Source organism: Dermacentor andersoni, chromosome 1 (assembly GCF_023375885.2).
Source record: "Dermacentor andersoni chromosome 1, qqDerAnde1_hic_scaffold, whole genome shotgun sequence".
NCBI lineage: Eukaryota > Metazoa > Arthropoda > Arachnida > Ixodida > Ixodidae > Dermacentor > Dermacentor andersoni.
In genome coordinates this window covers 389,749,238-389,769,723 of record NC_092814.1, presented here as the reverse complement: position 1 = coordinate 389,769,723, position 20,486 = coordinate 389,749,238, and the positions used below count along the sequence as shown (strand labels likewise).

Here is a 20,486-nt window from a genome sequence, read left to right as displayed (position 1 = left end):
GTGAAAGATTGCAATGTGCTAAAATTGATCGCAGGCTAAAAAATTCCTAAAAGCGCTACTGCCATAACAGAGTCCTTGAAGCGCAAGGACCTGAAGGCGCATGCTATAAAAGGACCACTATCACAGCAGTATCCTCTGTAGAGAGGATGTGCTACGAAACCTTTGGGCTATAAACGTGCAAGACCACCTCTTTTAAAAAACCTAGGACAGCTTTGGTGGTAAAAAGGGGTTCTTTACCAATAAACATAGCAGGATGGAGAGGGAGACAATAGCGGTACGCTAGAGGAAAATGTTCCCTTCTTTCTCTTTCGGCTTCCCGACACTCCACGACGGCGTGGAGGACGGTGAGCCGCTCACCACATCTACCACAGGTTGGAGGTTCATTGCCAGTCAATAGAAAATTGTGAGTACCATATGTGTGTCTTATTCTGAGTCGGCAGAATAGGACGTCAACTCTTCGTGATTTAGTAACGGAGGGCCAGAAACCTAACTTTGGTTTAATCAGATGGAGCTTATTATTAGTTTCGCTGTCCCACGAGTGTTGCCAGTGTCTTCGGAGTTTAGTTTGCAAAAAAGGCTTCAGATCTGTGGTAGGTATAGCAGTGGTAGGATTGATAGCTTGAGATGTAATTGATGTGGCCATTTGGTCAGCCAGCACATTACCTTCGATGCATCTATGGCCAGGAACCCGGCATATTATTACATGTCTAGGAGCTGAATAAATATTGCACAAATACGAGCAAAGCTGAATAAGAACAGGATTTTTGTGTTTTCTTAAGGACATGAGCGCTTTTACGACACTTAACAAGTCCGTAAATATAATTGTTTTTTCTAGTCCTAATTTCTTTATGTGTTTAACCGCAGACAGTACTGCATAGGCTTCTGCGGTAAATATACTGGTAGGGGGTTCAATACACCTGATTCAGAAAAGGAGGAGCCAACAGCCGTGTAAGACACGCACGCCAACATGCGACTTTTATGCATCAGTGTAAAATTCAGGACAAGAATACTTCGTTTGGAGTTCATGGAAATGCATCCGAAGTTCGAGTTCTGGTGCATATTTTGTAAGCCTTACAAAAGATGTATCACATTCAATCACCTGCCACTCCCACGGAGGTAGATACTTCGCTGGGGGCATACAGCGGTGTTCGAAGAGTGGGACATCCATTTCAACGCTAAGCTCCCTTACGCGCAGTGAAAAAGGCCTTCTCACTGAGGGTCGATTATGGTAAAGGGCAGTGTACGTCAAATCACTAATGGTTTTAGAACACGGATGATCAAGATTACCGTACATTTTAAGAAAATATGGGAAGCTGATATATGATCTCTGCATATGGAGTGACCACTCATTCGATTCTACATATAAGCTTTCAATCGGGCTAGTTCTGAATGCGTCTGTCGCCAGACGGATACCAAGGTGGTGGACATAGTGCGCTCGGGGCGGCAGAGTTGTATACTATGGCACCATAGTCTAGCAGTGAATGAACGAGGCCCTTGTAAATATTCATTAGACATTTCCTGTCGCTACCCCATGTTGTGTGAGATAGCATTTTCAGCAAGTTCATTGTTTTTAGACATTTAGTTTTCAGATATTTTATGTGCGAGATGAAAGTAAGCTTACAGTCAAGTATTACACCTAGAAATTTGTGCTCTTTCTTGACAGGTATTTGTTGTCCGCATAGTTCCACGCTCGGGTCTGGAACCAGGCTGCTCTTTCTTGTAAAAAGAACACAAGAACTTTTGTGGGGGTTGATTTTAAACCCATTTTCGTCTGCCCACTTAGATATCTTGTTCAATCCCTGCTGTACTTGTCTTTCGCATACTGCAAGGTTACAGGATTTAAAACCTATTTGTATGTCATCTACGTAGACGGAATAAAATATAGCTGGTGGTAATGAAGCGCGGAGTGTGTTTATCTTAACTGTAAAGAGGGTGCAGCTGAGCACACCTCCTTGGCGTACATCAGTTTCCTGTATAAATGGACGTGAAAGTACATTCCCGACTTTCACGCGGGATGTACGGTTGGATAAATAGGTTTCTATTAGGGTGAGCATATTGCCACGGATGCCCATTCCTGACAAGTCTCTCAAGATTCCGTAGCGCCACGTTGTGTCGTACGCCTTCTCCATATCGAGGAATACGGATAGGAAATATTGTTTATGTAGAAAGGTGTCACGAATGTTTCCCTCAATGTGCACAAGGTGATCGGTTGTGAACCGCCCTTCTCTGAAGCCACACTGAAAGGGATCAAGCATTTGGTTTAATTCCAGGAAATGTATGAGTCGCCGATGAATCATTTTCTCAAACAGCTTACAAATGCAACTTGTGAGGGCTATCGGGCGGTAACTTGACGCCGACGAAGGATCTTTACCTTGCTTCAGAATGGGAATCACAATCGCTTTTCTCCATACAAGTGGAAGATATCCAGCAGCCCAAATAGTGTTGAAAAGTGCAAGTAAAGTTAGTTGTGTATCAGTGTGCACATTCTTAATCATGTCGTACATAATTCTATCAGGTCCTGGTGCAGAGCTCTTGCATGTGATTAAGGCAGCTCTCAGCTCGGCAATACTGAAAGGGCGGTTATATCTCTCGTTCTGTGAACATTTACGATCAAGTGCCTTACTTTCTGCTATTTGTTTGTGTTTAAGGAATAACTTCGTTCGAAATAACTCGTTCGAAATGCTCTCCGAGAGCATCGGCCTGCTCTTCCAGGCTATATCCTTTATCATTTACCAGGGGTAATGGATGAATTTGGTGTCCCTTTAGCCTTCTTACACTATCCCATACTTTTTTCTCTTGTGTTTAAGAAGTGATATCTGATAGAAATCTAACCCAGCTTTCTCTTTTTGCCTGTCGTCGTGTGCGCCTCCCTTGAGACTTTGTACGCTTGAATTCAATTAGATTCTCCGCATTTGGTGATCGACGAAGCCTGCCCCATGCTCTATTCTGCCGCTTTCGCGCTTTTTTGCAATCTTCACGGTACACGTCTTTTGAATGAAAGACCATTTGTTTGTGTATGCACTTTTGCGCTGCGTCGATAATAAAATGAGTCAAATATGATACGGCATCATCTATATTATAATATTCTAAAAAGTCCCACGGTAAATAAGTACATTCTTGAAAACTGTTCCAATCAGCTGCGGCTAATTTCCATCGAGGGACATGCGGTGGAGAATCATATTGTGTTGTTAAGTTTAGAGTGACTGGGAAGTGATCACTTCCAAAAGGTTTCTTGATGACATTATACTTCAGGTCAGACAAGACAAGCAGTACCAATTGCTAAGTCTATAGATGAGTATGTGTTGTGATGCACACTGTAATAAGTTGGCTCCTTCTTATTAAATAGGCATGCACCAGATGTCAAAAGAAAATGTTATATCAGCCGACCTCTCGCATCACAACGGGAATCTCCCCACAGGGTGTTGTGGGCATTAAAATCACCCACGAGTATGTAGGGTTCCGGAAGCTGATTTATGAGGTTGTAGAAATCTGTTTTGTGAAGGTGATAGTTTGGGGGTATGTAAATGGAGCAAACAGTAATCAACTTATTAAAAAGAATTCCTCGCACTGGTACTGCTTCGAGGGGTGTCTGTAGGGCTACATGATGACAAACTAGACTTGTCTACGACGACTGCTACGCCACCACACGACGCGTTAGCCTCGTCACGGTCTTTTCTGAAGATGGCGTAGTTACGAAGGAAGTTTGTGTGCTTTTCAGATGAGTCTCTTGAACACACAGCACCTTTGAATTATGTTTATGTAGGAGTTCCTTGACATCATCTAGATTGTGAAGAAGACCCCTGACATTCCAATATAATATTTGTGTATCCATAGTGAAAGTGTATGGTGATGTGTGTTCAAGAGAGGAAAACTATGTCATCCCACAGGAGCCTTGCCAGGCCCTGTGATGCGGGATTTGTCTTTTTTGGGCAGCTCCTGAGAGCTTCGCCGATCCTTCGGTGTCTGAGACACCGATACACTTGATGTATCCATCGCCTCCACAGAGGCGCTGGATGCCCGCTCGCGGTGTATGTTCGCGGGTGTTTCAGGCTTCTCTGTGCGAACAGAGGCCCTAGAAATCATGGAGCCTGCAGGTCCGGTGGACTGCTGGCTCTTGCTGGGTTGCAAAACAGCACTAGCTGATCCCGCAGTGGGGGCGAGTGGCGCTACCGTCGGTCCACATTGCGTGGTCCTAATGGCCGCCGAGAACCGTTGTGGCACTGCCCCCTGCCGTGCCACGTCGGAGAAAGAAGGCCCCACAAATGAGAGGCGTTTTCTAGCTTCTTTAAAGGAAATATTTTCTTTTACTTTGAGTGTGATAATTTCTTTTTCTATCTTCCATAAGGGACAAGAGCGGGAGTATGCTGGGTGTTCTCCGTCACAATTTGCACAGTGGGGTGGATCATTGCAGCTATCTGCAGGGTGCTCATGTGATGTGCACTTTGCACAGGTGGTACGGCCCCTGCAGCTCTGAGAGCCATGACCGAATCTTTGGCACTTAAAACAGCGTCGGGGGTTTGGAATGTACGGTCTTACATTTATTTTCATGTAGCCGGCTTCAATTTGTTCAGGGAGTGTGCTCGTACAAAAGGTAAGTATGAGGTGTTTTGTCGGAATTTCCTTGTCGTCACGTCGGATCTTAATTCGCTGTACATTCGTAACATATTGCTCTTTCCAGCCTTCTAGGATCTCTGTCTCAGTCAGTTCCAGCAGGTCCTGATCTGATACTACCCCTCGTGTACTATTCAATGAACGATGAGGACTTACAGAGATTTGGGTGTCACCAAGCGAGATGAGCTTTTGCAGATTTTCATGCTGAGCTTTATCACGGACTTCAAGGAGAATGTCACCACTGGCCATTTTCGTGATTTTGTATCCTGCACCTAGGGTCTCAGTTAGGTATTTCGCGACAACGAAAGGTGATACAGTTCTTACGGTCTTGTTGGGAGTTTCGCTGTGAATCACGTGGAAACGTGGAAAAATTTCAGTGGGCTTAATAAAGAAGTTAAAACATTCTTCAGTGCGCCCTCTTTTTGTGAGAGGGCGATCAGAAAGCCTGGGGAAAGAAGAAGCCATAAAAATTGGAGTAATTTCGGCAGTGGTGTCAGCCACCCACCGTGGAGCCCAACAAGGGGACGTGACGGCCTTGTAAATAAACAAGGCCTGCCATCGCCAGCTGTACACAACCACTATAACCAAATATGATATAACCAAGCTTGGTTATTACACACAAGGTTAACCCTAGCTGCCAGAAGGATCATAGATTCAGAAGTGAGAAGAAGACAGGAAAGCTGGAAAGTGAGAGAAAGACGAAGGGTCGAGGGAGAGAAAGACAGGAAACGGCAACTACCGATTTTCCCGGGGTGGGTCAGTCCGGGGGTGCCGTCTACGTGAAGCCGAGGCCAAAGGGGTGTGTTGCTGCCGCCGAGGGGCCGTAAAGGTCCAACCCCGGCATTGGCTCAACCCCCAGGATCCCCTTTTCCCCGGACACAGCTAAGCCGCGCACGGCTAAACGCGGGAGGGTCCAACCCTCATGTACTCGGGTACATGGTGTCGCAACACACCAAACGCCTGCTGACGCAGACGCCCCTGCGGGGGTCGAAGTTGGCGTCATAAAATAAAGAACCAGCTTATCGTCGCGTGCTTTCCCTCCTGCTCGCCACCATAGTTCCGCTTTCGTGCTGCTGTCGGCTCTGTCTTGGCTCTGTTTCTGATCGTGCATTTGCGTTTTGCGCAGAAAAGACGTAGCGCCATCTGCGGGCACCGTTTTACTCACCGACAGAGCAACGTCACTATTAGACCATGACGTCACGACTCCTCGATCGGAGGGCGGGTGATTTGAACTGCACTAGAGGTACGCGGACGCTTCAGAACGCATTTTCTCTTAAAATAAGTCTCTTCTTTGCACGAAACAAGCGTTTCGAGGTTCCTGGGATGGTATTTCAACAGTCCACGGGGACTTAATAGTAACCTTTAGTGTCCCTTTAACAGCAGGACAGTAATATGTGACATGTCTACCAAATGTCTACCAAGTTTTTCACACTTCTTGTCAACGGACGCGAAGAGACAAATTCCATCGACCGCTTGAAGCCAGCTCATCTAGACTCTGGCAGTGCCATCACCAGAACTTAAACCACTCGATGGCAGTGCCTTCATCGTCAGGGGGGGGGGGGGGGGGGCATGTAGTGGACAGTACTCATAGAGCCCCACGGTAGGTAGAGAAGAGACTGGACTAGCGCCATCAGGCATATAGGCTCAACGATGGTAGCCACGACATCAACGCAGTCATCTGTTTAATAAATGGCAATTCTTTGTGGGCCTTCTGATCCTACACTAGCAATTGCTATAGGTTTTGTTTGCGACACGACGGACATACTGGGTTCATCTCGTGATAACATCGTCCTCACGTGCACTACGCTGTGTGTACGAGTGAAAGCGCGCGACGGTGAGCGAATGATAGCAGCACAATCTCGCTTGCGCAAGAAAGGAACGGGGGAGGAAGCGCACTGTCTTCCATCGCGCGCATGGCACCAGAAGAGAGGGAAGGAGGCGTTGCACTTCGGCCGCGCGTGGTCGTCCGGGCTTTATTTGAAAGTGATATGCTTAAGGGGCACAGTCTAGGTGGGCTGATGGCTCGCAGCTTTGCGCACACTTTGTTCTCGCCGCTCAGTTTGCACTGAAGTGATAGACAGCCCGAAGGTCACTTCGCTCGTGGCTGCTGCCATGATTTCTCACGGCAGCGTTTTGACAGGGTGTCCGCGGTCATCTAGTTTGATGTGTCCATGCTTGTCTAGTTAGTAAGCGAATGTTTACAAGGGGGCATTCTACTCCAGCGCGGTATGGCGCGGTCACGTGAACCCTGTCTTGAATACGATCTGCGATGTGCACAGTGTAGGTATCTAGGCGCACCAAAAGCCGATAGCCTCGAGTGCGCCATAGCACACATACGCTTGCACGTGACCCACGTTAATGAAATCAAACGTCACTAACTTTTTTGTTTCTTCCTCTTGCTTTTGCCTCTGTCCAAGGGCGACGTGCACCGCAGGCCTCCAGTAGGATGCCTCAATGCGCGCGCCCTCAGGTGTGGCGCATTGAGGCACCCTAGCCTCTAGGATTGGTAGCGGTGGCAATCACACCGAATGTTCGTCTTAACCGAAGAGTATGTCTGAGGCAGTTCGTCTTAAGCGGATTTCTTTCGCATCGAGTCTATGGAAAACCAAACAAATGTTCCCATGTTGTTCGTTATATACGAGAATTCAGCTTAACCAAGTTTGTCTTAACAAGAGTTCACAGTACATAATTCATCATTAATTCATTAGAGGCACTTTTTGCATACTTTTGCAGGCTTTATTTAACACTTGGAAAAAGCTTTTATGTAGGACGTATTGAGTACCAGAATGATAGATCGGCAATTTTTCATGGCGGCTTACAATTTTCTGATTTACAATTTTGCTCCGATTATCATAGTTGTTCTTAAGTAATAATAACTATTCATGTAATTAGGCAAAAAACAAGGAATAGTCTGACTTGCTCCAAGCAACAGCAAGCAACATTACCTTGGTTCTGTCTAATGATGTGGCACTCACATATTTTTAAATTTTGGCATGAGTTACATGGGACACCCTGTAGCTGATATCACCAAGTCAATACATGGCACATGTAAAAAATTACAAGACCATAGACAGACATAGACAAGAACATAGACAGGAGAGAATCCATTCCATGTCTCTATTCACATGCATGTTATTGATACTGTGGCGGCCTCACGGTCGCACAGCAGCAGCCAGACAACCTTTCCCCTTTTGACTCGATAAAATATTATCGTGGAGTGTGCGGGAAAGGGAACTGGTGCGAGGGTGTGCAACCGAGCCGTAGAGGCTGAACGATCACAAAAATAAAGTCAGCTGTTGCTTGTTCTTCAGGGACGCATCACTCACTTCTTTCTGCTGATTTCCAGCCGCGCCCGCGTCCCGCACTACAATACCTTCTATCGTCTTTTTCCCGAATAAATGCAACCCCATCCTCAGTCAGTTGAATTGATGGCACACTGATTCACATGTCGTCACCAATCTGCCATATTGTGAAGGCTTTGATAATTTTCCTTTCTCTTGTGTCTTTTGATCGGGCAACGATGCTTGCACACTCAAAATTTGGTTTGGACCTGCAGTCACTGCAATGTGTAGCTACGTTTCCAGGATGGTTGATGTGCTTACAGTTATGATTATGCTGGCACGGGCACATGTTGATGCAACTCCCGGTTTGTCTAATACATTGTTTACCACAGGAGAGTGGTACACACAAAATTTTTTTATTGAATGCCACAAATCTTTTAGCGTGCTTCACATTGGGCTCTTCATGGTTAGATTTCTGGTTGCCGTTGTTAATTCTATGACAAAGGACAATTGATTTGTTAGGTGCCATGAAAACCATAGCTGTCTGTTTGCAATCTTTTTTAGCCCATGAGACACATTATGAACATATGCGAGAGAAGAAGGGGAACTGAGGGGCTCAATTTTGTTAATCATGACCATATAAAGCCAACAGACAATGAAATCAAGGAAAGCATTGAGGAAATTAGCTATGGTTGAAATTGAAATGTAGAAAATAATAAAGAAATGGGAAATCGAACTGTATGAAAAGATAATGCGTCGCCAGTGGGAGCCAAACCCAGAACCTCCACATTACACGTGCATTGTACTACCAATTGTGCTATGGCGATGGCCCCGAATTTGTCCACTAACTTGGGTATTTATGTTTGGTAGATCTAGCCCTAGGAGTGTTAGCCAGCGCCACTTAGAGCCAAAGTGGGCAGTTGTCGAACATCCTTTTTGCCTAATGGCGTCACGTAACACGTGACCTTAGGAGAGCGGGCGCGTGGCGAATAAATCCTCGCATGCTACCTAATCACATTAAGGCTGCCAAATTCGAGATCCTGGCATCGAACAAACGAGAGAAGAAGGGGAACCGAGGGGCTCGATTTTGTTAATCATGACCATATAAAGCCAACAGACACTGAAGCCAAGGAAGCCATCGGGGACATTAGCTGTAATTGAAATTGAAATGTAGAAAATAATAAAGACAGGGAAATTATGGGTTAGGCTCCCACCGGCGACACATTATCTTTTCGTCCACTTTCATTTCTCTTTATTATTTTCTACATTTCAATTTCAGCTACAGTTAACTTCCCCAATGCTTTCCTTGGCTTAATTGTCTGTTGGCTTTAATATGAGCATATGGTATTTTGATAGGCCACTTTTTTGGTTTTTGCTTGGGAACGTTATCTGTATTCTGTTTGTTATTTACTTTTTCAAGAGCTTTTCAGCCAAGGACGCAATCAAGGCATCAGGGTACCCACTTTTTTTCAGTCTATCAATCTGGTTCATCAAACTACAAGCCACAGCATGGCCACGGGACCTTTTGCATGCTTGCTCAGCATGCTCAGCATGCTTGAATATGTTACTCTCTTTATTAACTTATAGTGTTCCAAGCTGTAGCTTAAAAAAGCATTTATCCCCCCTGGTCGCGTATTCCCAACGTGCGTGGCTTTTACTTTCCTGTCCAAAAATTTCAAAAATTTCCATAATGTCCACAGGTTCCTAACCTTCCACCTCTACCTTAGGTGTACTTTGCGCAGGAGAGAGCCAGGACGCACACACTTACATATGCGTTGTCCCATGGTCTGACCATGCCTGTGCTGTCGGTCAGATGCGTTAACACGCGCCTGCGCCAACATAATCAATCATAAGTGTAAGCAAATCAGCCATACCGGAAACATAGCTATACATTGCAGCACGTGCAAGTGCAAACCAAATTTTGAGTGCACAAGTATAATTTCCCAATCAAAAGACGCGAGAAAAGGAAATTATTGAAGCCTTCACAAAGGGGCAGATTGGTGACGACATGCGCATCAGTGTGCCATCAATTCAACTCATTGAGGATGGGGTCCCATTTATTCGGGGAAAAAGACGATAGAAGGTATCAGTAACATGCATATGAGTAGAGACGCAGAATGGATCCTCTCCTGTCTATGTTCTTTAGTGAATGTCTTGTAATTTTTTATGTGTGGCATGTATTGACTTGCTGATATCAGCTCATATATACTCAAGGATTGCATGAAATAAACAGTTAGTTTGTGCCAGTCCAGTGCAGTCCTTTCTCTGTGCCCAAATCATTCACAGTAGCATGCTGCAATCACTCAACATGAACAACCAACTAGCTCCAACCTTAGCTCTTTGACAATAGTCCATATACAGGCAAAAATTACAAATTTTTTTGCTCTTGAATTAAATTTTCTTCGCACAAGTGTTTAAAATTTTTTTTAATTGAACTTCTCGACTTAATGAAATAATTTTCAGCTCCTACTGACCATGTTTAATTAAAGTTTGGCTGTACTCAATTCCTGCAACCTATGCTCCAAACTATGCTGCATGGGAAACAGCGCTACTGCTTATAAGTGTCGGTTACTCAGATAGCTGCAACAAGCGCTGACTCATGAAATGCAGCCGCACATGTTACACCTTCTTTCAATGTCCCATGTGGTTTGTGCTGTTCAATTTTCTGTGCTCGCCACAGTTGAACACATCAGCCCCTCTACTAGCAGATGCTAGTCATCATAGCAGGCACCTGAAGCAGGTCCTCAAAACCCAATCGTGAGGCAAACATCAGATCATAGAAAAGCAAGAAACACAAGTGTGTGCAAGAATGATAGTAAATAGTCCTTTGTAGCACTTAGCTACGTTCAGGTGGATGTCTCATTTTTCCTTTTTAATTACTTCCCTCCACCTTACGGGTTTCCGCAGAACTATTACATCAAGAATGATAGTAGTATGCCTGTGCCCCTTTTTTGAGGTTTCAAAACCAGACAACTGAAAACGCGCTGCAACACGCCTCCAACACAGTAAATACTGCCATGAAAATGGAAAGCCAGATATTATCATGCAGCAGAGACACATTAAAAGATCGCTCACGGCATCTCCTCTCTAACGCTCCCATCTATGACGTCGAGACCCCCCCCCGCTGTGCACTGGGCAATAGTTTGTGACCATGACATGCACACCCCCTCCAATCCTCTACATCTATGGCAAACAGAAAGCCACTGGTCCAGTCACTGCTCCTTGGTCACTCTCGTGCACCTTGGTCAGACGCCAACCATCAGTGCACCGCAGAAAGCAAGCAAGGAACACTAGAGGCAGGGCATCTGTGCTGCCAAGAGGAAATGCTGTTTTGAGGGGGCAAAGCAAACATTGCACTCTTCTTTAAACCTTCATTCATATTGGGTCCCTTTCAAAACTTTCTTTTAGAATAAAGCAAAACCATGTTATAATGAATATGAAGGGGGAGCCAAGATTATTATATCTGTGGAGTCGTGGTGAACAAGACGGACACATGTCTTTTCAGCGACAAGGTTTAGTTTATTTCTGTTCAAAAAGGAGAAAATTCATGTGGCAAGAGCTTTAGAGAGAAAGGAGAGGGAAAAGGAGCAGAGAGTAGTATGGTGTGCAGACCTAGTGCGGAAGGAAAGCAGTATTTAAAGTAATGGGAAAAGGGAGCTCACACACTAAACGACGTTCGGCACAGCGGGTCGGATCATAGTGTCCGTGTGCCTGGCGTGAGCGCTCACAAAAATCCGTTCACGGCAGGCCCGCGGGATGCCCCACGGAGTTGTTTATGGCTGCGGGGGTGGTACAGATTCATTACTGCCCTTTACTGCAATATATGCCCAATGGGGTGCACAACTTCAAACATTCACAGAAAACGGCTTTGCATCCTGCAGAACTGCTACACAACCATGCATGTGATGAAGTTTTGACGAAATAGCAAAATAATATTTGGCCTGCGCAACATACGACTTCATAGCACCTGACGTGACAGCCTTCGTGCCTAGCTGCACCAACCTGCACAGTACTGCAGTGAGAGAGCAAAGTGCAATGGCCATAATGAGCTGATGCTTATGCGTAGCTCAACGGCATGTTCAACACTTGGACGCTGGAGCTTTTATAACTTCTGCACCGAACCCCGCTGAAAGCGATATATTTGGCGTGTAAGGCTCGAGTATTTTTTGGTTTCCCAGACAAATCTAGTTCAATATATACTTACATCCATTGGCAGGGCAATTTTATTTTGTTAGAACAAGACGTTAAATGCATGGACCTATATGAGAATTTCAAGGGGAATTTCACTTACGTCATTATATCCATTATTTTGTTATAACAAGGTATGACTGTATCTTCACTGCAGAGCTTCTCACTCACTCTAGTGTGTTCTCAGTGTTGAAGGAAAGGTACTGCAGTGCCCCTTCAAGCTTAATAACAGCACAGTGATTCACTTCCATTGGCACTAGCATGTTCTGGAGCCATATTTTGCAAGAATTATTTTCGCTTATTTTCTTCTCAGCTGTAGCAACGAGTGTCTCATGCCAGTGATGATAATGGCACAAAGGTGTGAAAGCAATGAAAGGCCAATGAATAAGAAATCGTTACTATATTTGGACCCAGAGCGACTTTCTGTCTGCAAAAACATCCATGAGAACCTAAGCTGCTCACCCAATGTGGATCCACCCTGGCTGGGCACACATGTGAAGCCTTGCATGCGCTGAAAGTAGTAGACAGTGACGCTGTCAAAGCCGACGGTTTTTCTATGCCTGCTGCGCTTGTTCGGGGGTGGACCATCCTCATCATCTGCCTCCTCTGGCCTTTGATCTTCATTGTTGTCAGGGTTGTCCCCCCCATTCATGGATGGAGGGGCCTGTGGCTTTCCAAACTCCAGACCCAGGATGGCTTCAGACATAGGGGCACCCCTGGACATAAACAGCACCACTCTATCAGGACAACATCACTGAAATGATAACCAGAGCAGAAACATTAGCACAAATAATAAATTAGAGATGCAGCTCTTTATTGGGAAAACTTGTGCAATGAAGACAAACCAACACTTAAGCGACAACAATAGTGGCAGGCTTGATCAGTCATTGTCTAATCGAATCCCACTGCTTGAGCCTGTCTGCTATTAATGCATGCATCATTGTACTATCATGATCAGTATGAGCTACAATGCAAAAGCGTCTGGCAAAGTGGTCATGCATTGTAGCTCGCACTGAGCACAATAATACATCTTAGAGCAATCGATGGTGCTTACATAGCTTTGAGATTGCACTACACTAGTGATGTCATTCATAGAGTCCAAGTAGTCAGGCCTGTGTCACCATTGAATTGGTGGAAACATGAACAAAGTTTATGGTGCAAGAATGGCATTTAACACAAGTGCAATAACATAATGATAATTCTGTGAATCTATTCACTGGCAAAGAAATAAATCAATGCACACATGGCAACCCTCTGCTCGGAAAGTCATAGAAGTAGACACCATGCCCACATGGCACCAGACAGTGCTATGAATAGCATAACCAGTGGCAGCTGTTGCACCCTTGGCATGCAACACAGAAGACATTCTAGTGGTGAAATACTAGGTGCACAGAGCAATGCACACACGGCAATATTCTGCTCTGAAAGCAGAATTTATGCTGCAGTTCAAAAAGTTTTTATTCTTTCAGTCGCTTTTCAAGATTTAGAACCCCAAAATACTGCCATCTGTGCACGCCTATAAGTTTAAGGTACAATAAATATAATTAATAAATCATCTGTTGCAAATTCAGAGTCAAGTTCAGAGTGTGAGGTAAATGAAATGTATATACCTCAGACTTGCAGCATGCTCCCTCAGCACCTATATGGCCAGCAACATGTGACCATCCCACTGCTTTCAGAAGATTGCAGGCTTATTACATTTCGGTGATGCAACTGTTGTTCTTGGCTGCTACCTCAAGTATGTCTTCACAAAGTATGAATATCTTTCATGTGTTGTGAAATGCATGGCTGCAATGCAAAAATTGAAAGAGTGGCAATACTGTAGATCCCAATGTTCTATCATGGCCTCATGAACTTGAACACTGAAAGCCTTGGAAAGCCATTGTTTGCAGTGCAAGGTACAGTTGACAGGAAAAGTTTACAGGCCATACGAGTCCGTGCCAAACGGCTTAAACCAAATACTTTTATGCTACAAATCGATAGCTGTGACAGAGTTGTTTCCATCGACCATCTCAAACCTGCCTTTATGGAACCTGGCACCGAAAACTACATTTCAGCCTGTACAAGTCGGTTCCACGAGCAGTTGGAAATGGCACATTCCCAACAACTCTCATTGCCAGCATCATCCAAAAGTGTCCAATGGCATGACTCAGTCTTTAGTGGCAGGGGAGCAGTGGTGACAACTCAGTGCTGGCAATGACAAAGATCACCTGAGTGCAGATGAAGTTTGTAGGTCATGCATGGAGCAGAATAATAAATAGAGGGTCTCAGATTTGTCTGCCTTCTGCATTTGTGGTTTTCTCTACACAGTTATGCATTGGATTGCACAGCATGGGATCGCATATGGCCTGTGTCATACGACGGCACACGGAAGCAGCTGCAAATGAACGTTTGGGAAGCATACGAGAGGCTAAGTTTACACGGAAACAAGTAGCGATGGCACGCGCTGCTCTGCGTCCTCCCAACCAACAGGCACGTTCCTGCCGCACATGGGCAGCTACAGGCACGTGGCATTCCATGGCTAAACCACGAGGGCACCTGGGCCAAGCACTGCAACTAGAGACTGAAAGGCGCATTTTGGAACACGATTACTACTGCAACATGTTCATGCACACGATAACACACTGGGCTGTGACTAGCGGCAGCAGCAAAGGTGCTACAAGCAGGCGGGGGTGAGCGCACCATTCAGCTGCAAATGCTAGCAGATTGTGACTTCGATACCTAGCTGCATTTTGATTCGAACCAAACACTGGGCATGCATCAAAGAACCCCAGGTGGTTGAAATTGACCCGGAGCCCCCAACTGCGGCTGTGTCACTATAGGAACTACATCAATCAATCAGCAGTCTAGCACAGATCATGGTGGTGCCAATTATGAGCATGCTTCAAAGTATGTGACATGTATGCATATGCAGCTGAGAAAATTAATGTTTTCAACCCCTGAATGCCAACACATATAAGGTCACTCATCTGATATTACCTGTGGCATGTCATAGCTAGATTGCTTCTCCCTCAGCTGGAAAACGTTGAAATTTTTTAACGCAGTTCTTGCTATGACTATATATTCGCTTTTACAAGGAACACAACGTGGACATGATCACACAGTGGAAAGTAGGGCAACTTTACAACCTCATATGCCTTGCCAAGCCGGCAACTGTCGTCATGCACCCTGCCCTGCTTCCATGTGACGCCCCAGCAGCGTAGGCCAGCCACCCGTTTTCAAGACGTACCGGCAGCATATGCTAAGATTAACCCTCTGTGTGACCCCAACCACCAATCCCAACAAGAGGTCTTCAGCGAAGACATGGAGCAGCAACTTTTGTACAACCAGACAATAAGAATGCTTCACATTTAGGCATCCTATGAATTTGTTGTCAATTTAGCCAAAGCATTATATGACCAATCTCATTCTAGTCTTTAAACCGACGTGCAGTATGTATAAGCTTTAATTACCACTTGATGAAATTTACCGCACAGTTCAATTCTTCACCAAACTTGACAGTGTACAAAAATGGGCGAGCATGCTGTTCTCATGCTTAATTACACTGCTACGGTGCACCAAATAACTGAAAGGTCACATACAAGCTCCACAGTTCTGGACACATCCAGTTTCTGTGAAGAACATTACTGGCATACAACGAATAATGTGAACCATCTTTTTTTAACTAGATGGACTACAACGCAAAATTCATATTTCCCTTTGTTTAGTAATGAGAAAATACTCATTATTCAAGTCAATATTCAAAGGTCATATTTCTCGAATATTAGTATTCAAGTACCATAAAAACCAGAATATAGGTCGAGCTTTTTTTTTAGAATAACATGGCAAAAAGTCAACCCTGCTCTTACATGCCGGTCATTTTTTACCTGCTTATACCGTGTTCTTTTTTTTTTTTCCCCTACATTTTTTTAGAATTAAAGTTTGGGGAGTCGACCCATATTCTGGGTTTTACAGTAGGCACAATTTAAGCACACCTTGCCCCAGCAAATTGTCAGCCTACAAACACCCCTTCAGCCATCCTCTTCGACTGCACTTTCCTTCCCTTGGCAACCATTCCGTCACAAACCACCTGTCATCCTACCCAACGCATTACATGACCTGCCCGATTTCACTGACAACTGGAATAACTGCTACATCCATTTCCTATCTTATCTATACTAACTAGGGGTGTTCGAAAGTGACATTTTCGAATTGAATATGAACATTCGAGAAAAATGACCTTCGAATATCAAATATGTTCTCATTTCTAAACAAAGTGAAATATGAAGTTTCACAGTGCCTTTTTAGAGAAAAAATAGTGGCTTGTGAGTAACTGGCCCAAATTTCTTTTTCGCAAGAAACTTTTTTTCCCTGAACCATAAGGAAGCAGAAATTTTCTTATACGTCATATTGACTATCACTTTGTTGCTGAGGAATGCACCCTTGTTAACGGACCTTTTTCTCAGTTGGCTACTGTGCAACGCTTTGCCCCACATCCCCCAAAAAATTGTCCACAAACTACATTCCTAGCACACAATAAAGATTGCTATGGCTGTCAAAGTGTCTCCAGTCCACGAAGTAAAATATACAGGAGCGCCGGCTCTTCTCGAAATCTTGCAATGCATTCGATGGAGCCAACTAATGTCCCAGCGATAACACACACCCAGTGGTGCACCGTGCTCTCAGCCGCCTCTATTCTTTGTGGCTTTCCAAGGCACTCCCGTTTCTTCCTTCCATAGCTGCTGGCACCAAATGAGCACAGCAGTCAAGTCAGCAAATGAATGTGTCGATAACCCTTTCAGATATCAAAATATTAAGTGGCTGGATTGTGCACTTTTGCTGTTGTAGCCAATCAACTGCAGCTGCAACAAGTAAACATACGATCAGCTTACTTCAAAGAGTGAAAAACTCTTATGTCGCCAAAGTTACCTGTCACAGTTTAACTAGCGGCATCAGAAACGATAACAGCACCATGACTGTGCATGCAAACACTAAGCTTATCTAAGCAGAAGTCAATATGAAATGCTTTGTGCTCTGTGGGTGCCAGTCGACTACTGCATTGGCGACCATCACTTTAATAACATTGCCGTCGTTTAGGCAGAGTTCCAACAAAAAACAAAAGTGTGCCGATCTTTCCGAGGGCCTGCACTAAAATTAGTCACAGGCTAAAAATTCCTAAAAGCGCTACCGCCGTAACAGAGCCCTTGAAGCGCAAGGACCTGAAGGCGCGTGCTATACAAGGACTAATATCACAGCACCATCCTCTGTAGAGAGGATGCGCTACGAAACATTTTGGGCTATTAACACGCAAGACCACATCTTTCAAGAAATCCAAGACAGCTTTGGTGGTAAAAAGGAGTTCTTTACCTATAAAAATAGCAGGATGGAGAGGGAGACAGTAACGATATGCTAGAGGAAAATGTTTCTTTCTTCCTCTTTTGGCTTCCCGACACTCCACGACGTGGAGGACGGTGAGCATTTCACCACATCTACCACAGGTAGGAGGTTCGTTGCCAGTAAGCAGAAAATTGTGAGTAACATATGTGTGTCCTATTCCGAGTCTACAGAATAGGACGTCAGTTCTTCGTGATGTTGTAACGGAAGGCCAGAAACCTAAATTTGGCTTAATCAGGTGAAGCTTATTATTTGTTTCGCTGTCCCACAAGTGTTGCCAGTGGCTTCGCAGATTAGTTCGCAAGAAAGGCTTAAGATCTGTGGTAGGAATAGCAATGGTAGAATTGATAGCTTGCAATGTAATTGATGTGGCCCTTTGGTCTGCCAGCACATTACCCTCGATGCATCTATGGCCAGGAACCCAGCATACTATTACATGTCTGCGAGATGAATAAATATTGCACAAGTACGAGTACAGTTGAATAAAAACAGGATTATTGTGCTTTCTCAAGGACATCAGTGCTTTTACGACACTTAACGAATCCGTGAATATTATCGCTTTGCCCAGTTTTAATTTCTTTATGTGTTTTACCGCAGACAGTACTGCATACGCTTCTGCGGTAAAGATACTTGTATGGGGGTTCAATACACCCGATTCAGAAAAAGAGGAGCCAACAGCCGCGTAGGACACGCCAACACGCGATTTCGATGCATCGGTGTAGAATTCAGAACAGGAGTACTTTGACTGCAGTTCATGGAAATGCATCCGAAGTTCGAGCTCTGGTGCATATTTTGTAAGTCTTACAAAAGATATATTGCATTGAATGACCTGCCACTCCCACGGAGGTAGCTGCTTCGCTGGAGGCATTAAGCAATGTTCGAAGAGTGGGACATTCATTTGCACACTAAGCTCCTTCACACACAATGAAAAAGGCCGTCTCAAAGAGGGTCGATTATGGTAAAGTGCAGTGCACGTCAAATCGGTAATAGTTTTAGAACACGGATGTTCAAGATTAGAGTGCACTTTAAGAAAATACGTGAAGCTGATGTATGATCTCTGCATATGGAGTGACCACTCATTCGATTCTACATACAAGCTTTGAATCGGGCTAGTTCTGAATGCGCCTGTCGCCAGACGGATACCGAGGTGGTGGACGGGATCCAGCATCTTTAGTGCGCTCGGGGCGGCAGAGTTGTATACTGTGGCGCCATAGTCTAGCCGTGACTGAATGAGGCTCTTGTAGATATTCATTAGACATTTCCTGTCGCTACCCCATGTTGTCTGAGACAGCATTTTCAGCAAGTTCATTGTTTTTAGACATATAGTTTTGAGAAATTTTATGTGCGAGATGAAAGTAAGCTTAGAGTCAAGTATTACAACTAGAAATTTGTGCTCTTTCTTGACAGGTATTTGTTGTCCACACACATCTACGTACGCGGAATAAAATATAGCTGGTGGTAATGAAGCGCGGAGTGTAGTCATCTTAACTATAAAGAGTGTGCAGCTGAGCACACCTCCCTGGGGTACACCTGTTTCCTGTATAAATGGACGTGAGACTACATTCCCGACTTTCACGCGGAAGGTACGAGTGGACAGATAACTTTCTATCAGGTTTAGCATATTGCCACGGATGCCCATTCCCGACAAGTCTCGCAAGATCCCGTACCGCCATGTTGTGTCGTACGCCTTCTCCATATCGAGGAATATCGATAAGAAAAACTGTTTGTGTACAAACGCGTCACGAATATTCCCCTCAATGCACACGAGATGGTCGTTTGGGGACTGACCCTCTCTGAAGCCACACTGGTAGGGATCAAGTATTTTGTTCATTTCAAGGGTATGTATGAGTTGCCGGTTAATCATTTTTTCAAGCAGCTCACAAAGGCAACTCGTGAGAGCTATCAAGCGGTACCTTGCCGCTGACGAAGGATCTTTACCTTGCTTCAAAACTGGGACCACAATCGCTTCTTTCCATGCAGGTGGAAGATATCCAGCAGCCCAAATAGTGTTAAGAAGTGCAAGTAGTGACAGTTGTGTGTCAATGTGTACATTCTTAATCATGTCGTACATTATTCTATCGGGTCCCGGTGCAGAGCTGTTGCATATGATCAAGGCAGCTCTCAGCTCGGCAATGCAGAAAGGACAGTTGTATGGTGCGTTTTGTGGGGATTTCCGCTCAAATGCCTTACGTTCTTCTATTTGTCTGTATTTGTTGAAGGATTTGGAGTCGTGCATTGAGCTTGACACATGCTCAAAGTGCTCCCCTAGGGTGTCTGCCTGTTCTCCTAAGGTATTCCCTTGATAGTTCACCCGAGGCAACGGATTTATTTGCTGCCCTTTTAACTTCCTTGCGCCATTCCAAACTTTCGCCTCCTGTGTGTACGAAGTTATACCTGAAAGGAACCTCGCCCAGCTTTCTCTCTTCGCTTGGCGTCGTATTCGCCTTCCCTGCGATTTTATGTGTTTAAATTCAATTAGATTTTCTGTATTCGGCGATCTGCGCAATATGCTCCATGCCTTATTCTGCCTTTTTCTTGCATTTCTACAGTCATCATTCCACCAGGGAACACGTCTTTTAGATGAGCCTCCATTCGTTTGCGGGATAAACTTTTCAGCAGCATCACAAATAAAAACAGTAAAATATGCGACAGCATCGTCTATACTAAAATTGTTTATAAAATCGGGTGATAAATGAGTTGCTTCCTTAAAATGCTCCCAGTAAGCCGATGCTAATTTCCAAATGGGAGGACGGGGAGGGCTGTCATGCTGCGTTATTAAGTTTAAAGTTATAGGGAAGTGATCACTTCCAAATGGATTATTCATCACATTCCATTCCAGATGAGGGAGAAGGGAAGCGGAGCCCATTGCTAGGTCAATAGATGAATATGAATTGTGTTGAATGCTGTAATATGTTGGTTCCTTCTTATTAAACAGCCAGGCACTAGAGGTCAGAATAAAGTTTTCAATGAGTCGGCCTCTTGCGTCGCAACGCGCATCTCCCCACAACGTGTTGTGGGCGTTAAAATCGCCCA

General features: G+C 44.7%; 1 protein-coding gene across 3 annotated transcripts in view; it reads right to left on the bottom strand.

Moving 5' to 3' along the window:
• LOC126518742 (cysteine/serine-rich nuclear protein 2-like) overlaps positions 1-20,486 on the bottom strand; it is a 125,701-nt gene that overhangs the window by 65,971 nt on the left and 39,244 nt on the right. Inside the window, exons 1-2 of one of the 3 annotated variants that reach the window (XM_055064930.2) lie at positions 13,691-14,095; positions 12,543-12,796 (exon numbers count right to left, since the gene is read on the bottom strand). In XM_055064930.2, coding sequence (XP_054920905.1) covers positions 12,543-12,786 — 244 coding nt within the window. In that variant the 5' untranslated portion in view covers positions 12,787-12,796; positions 13,691-14,095. Of the gene's footprint in view, positions 1-9,660; positions 9,722-12,542; positions 12,797-13,690; positions 14,096-20,486 lie in introns of those variants that run through there. The other 2 variants (XM_050168512.2, XM_055064931.1) reach the window with 2 other exon arrangements.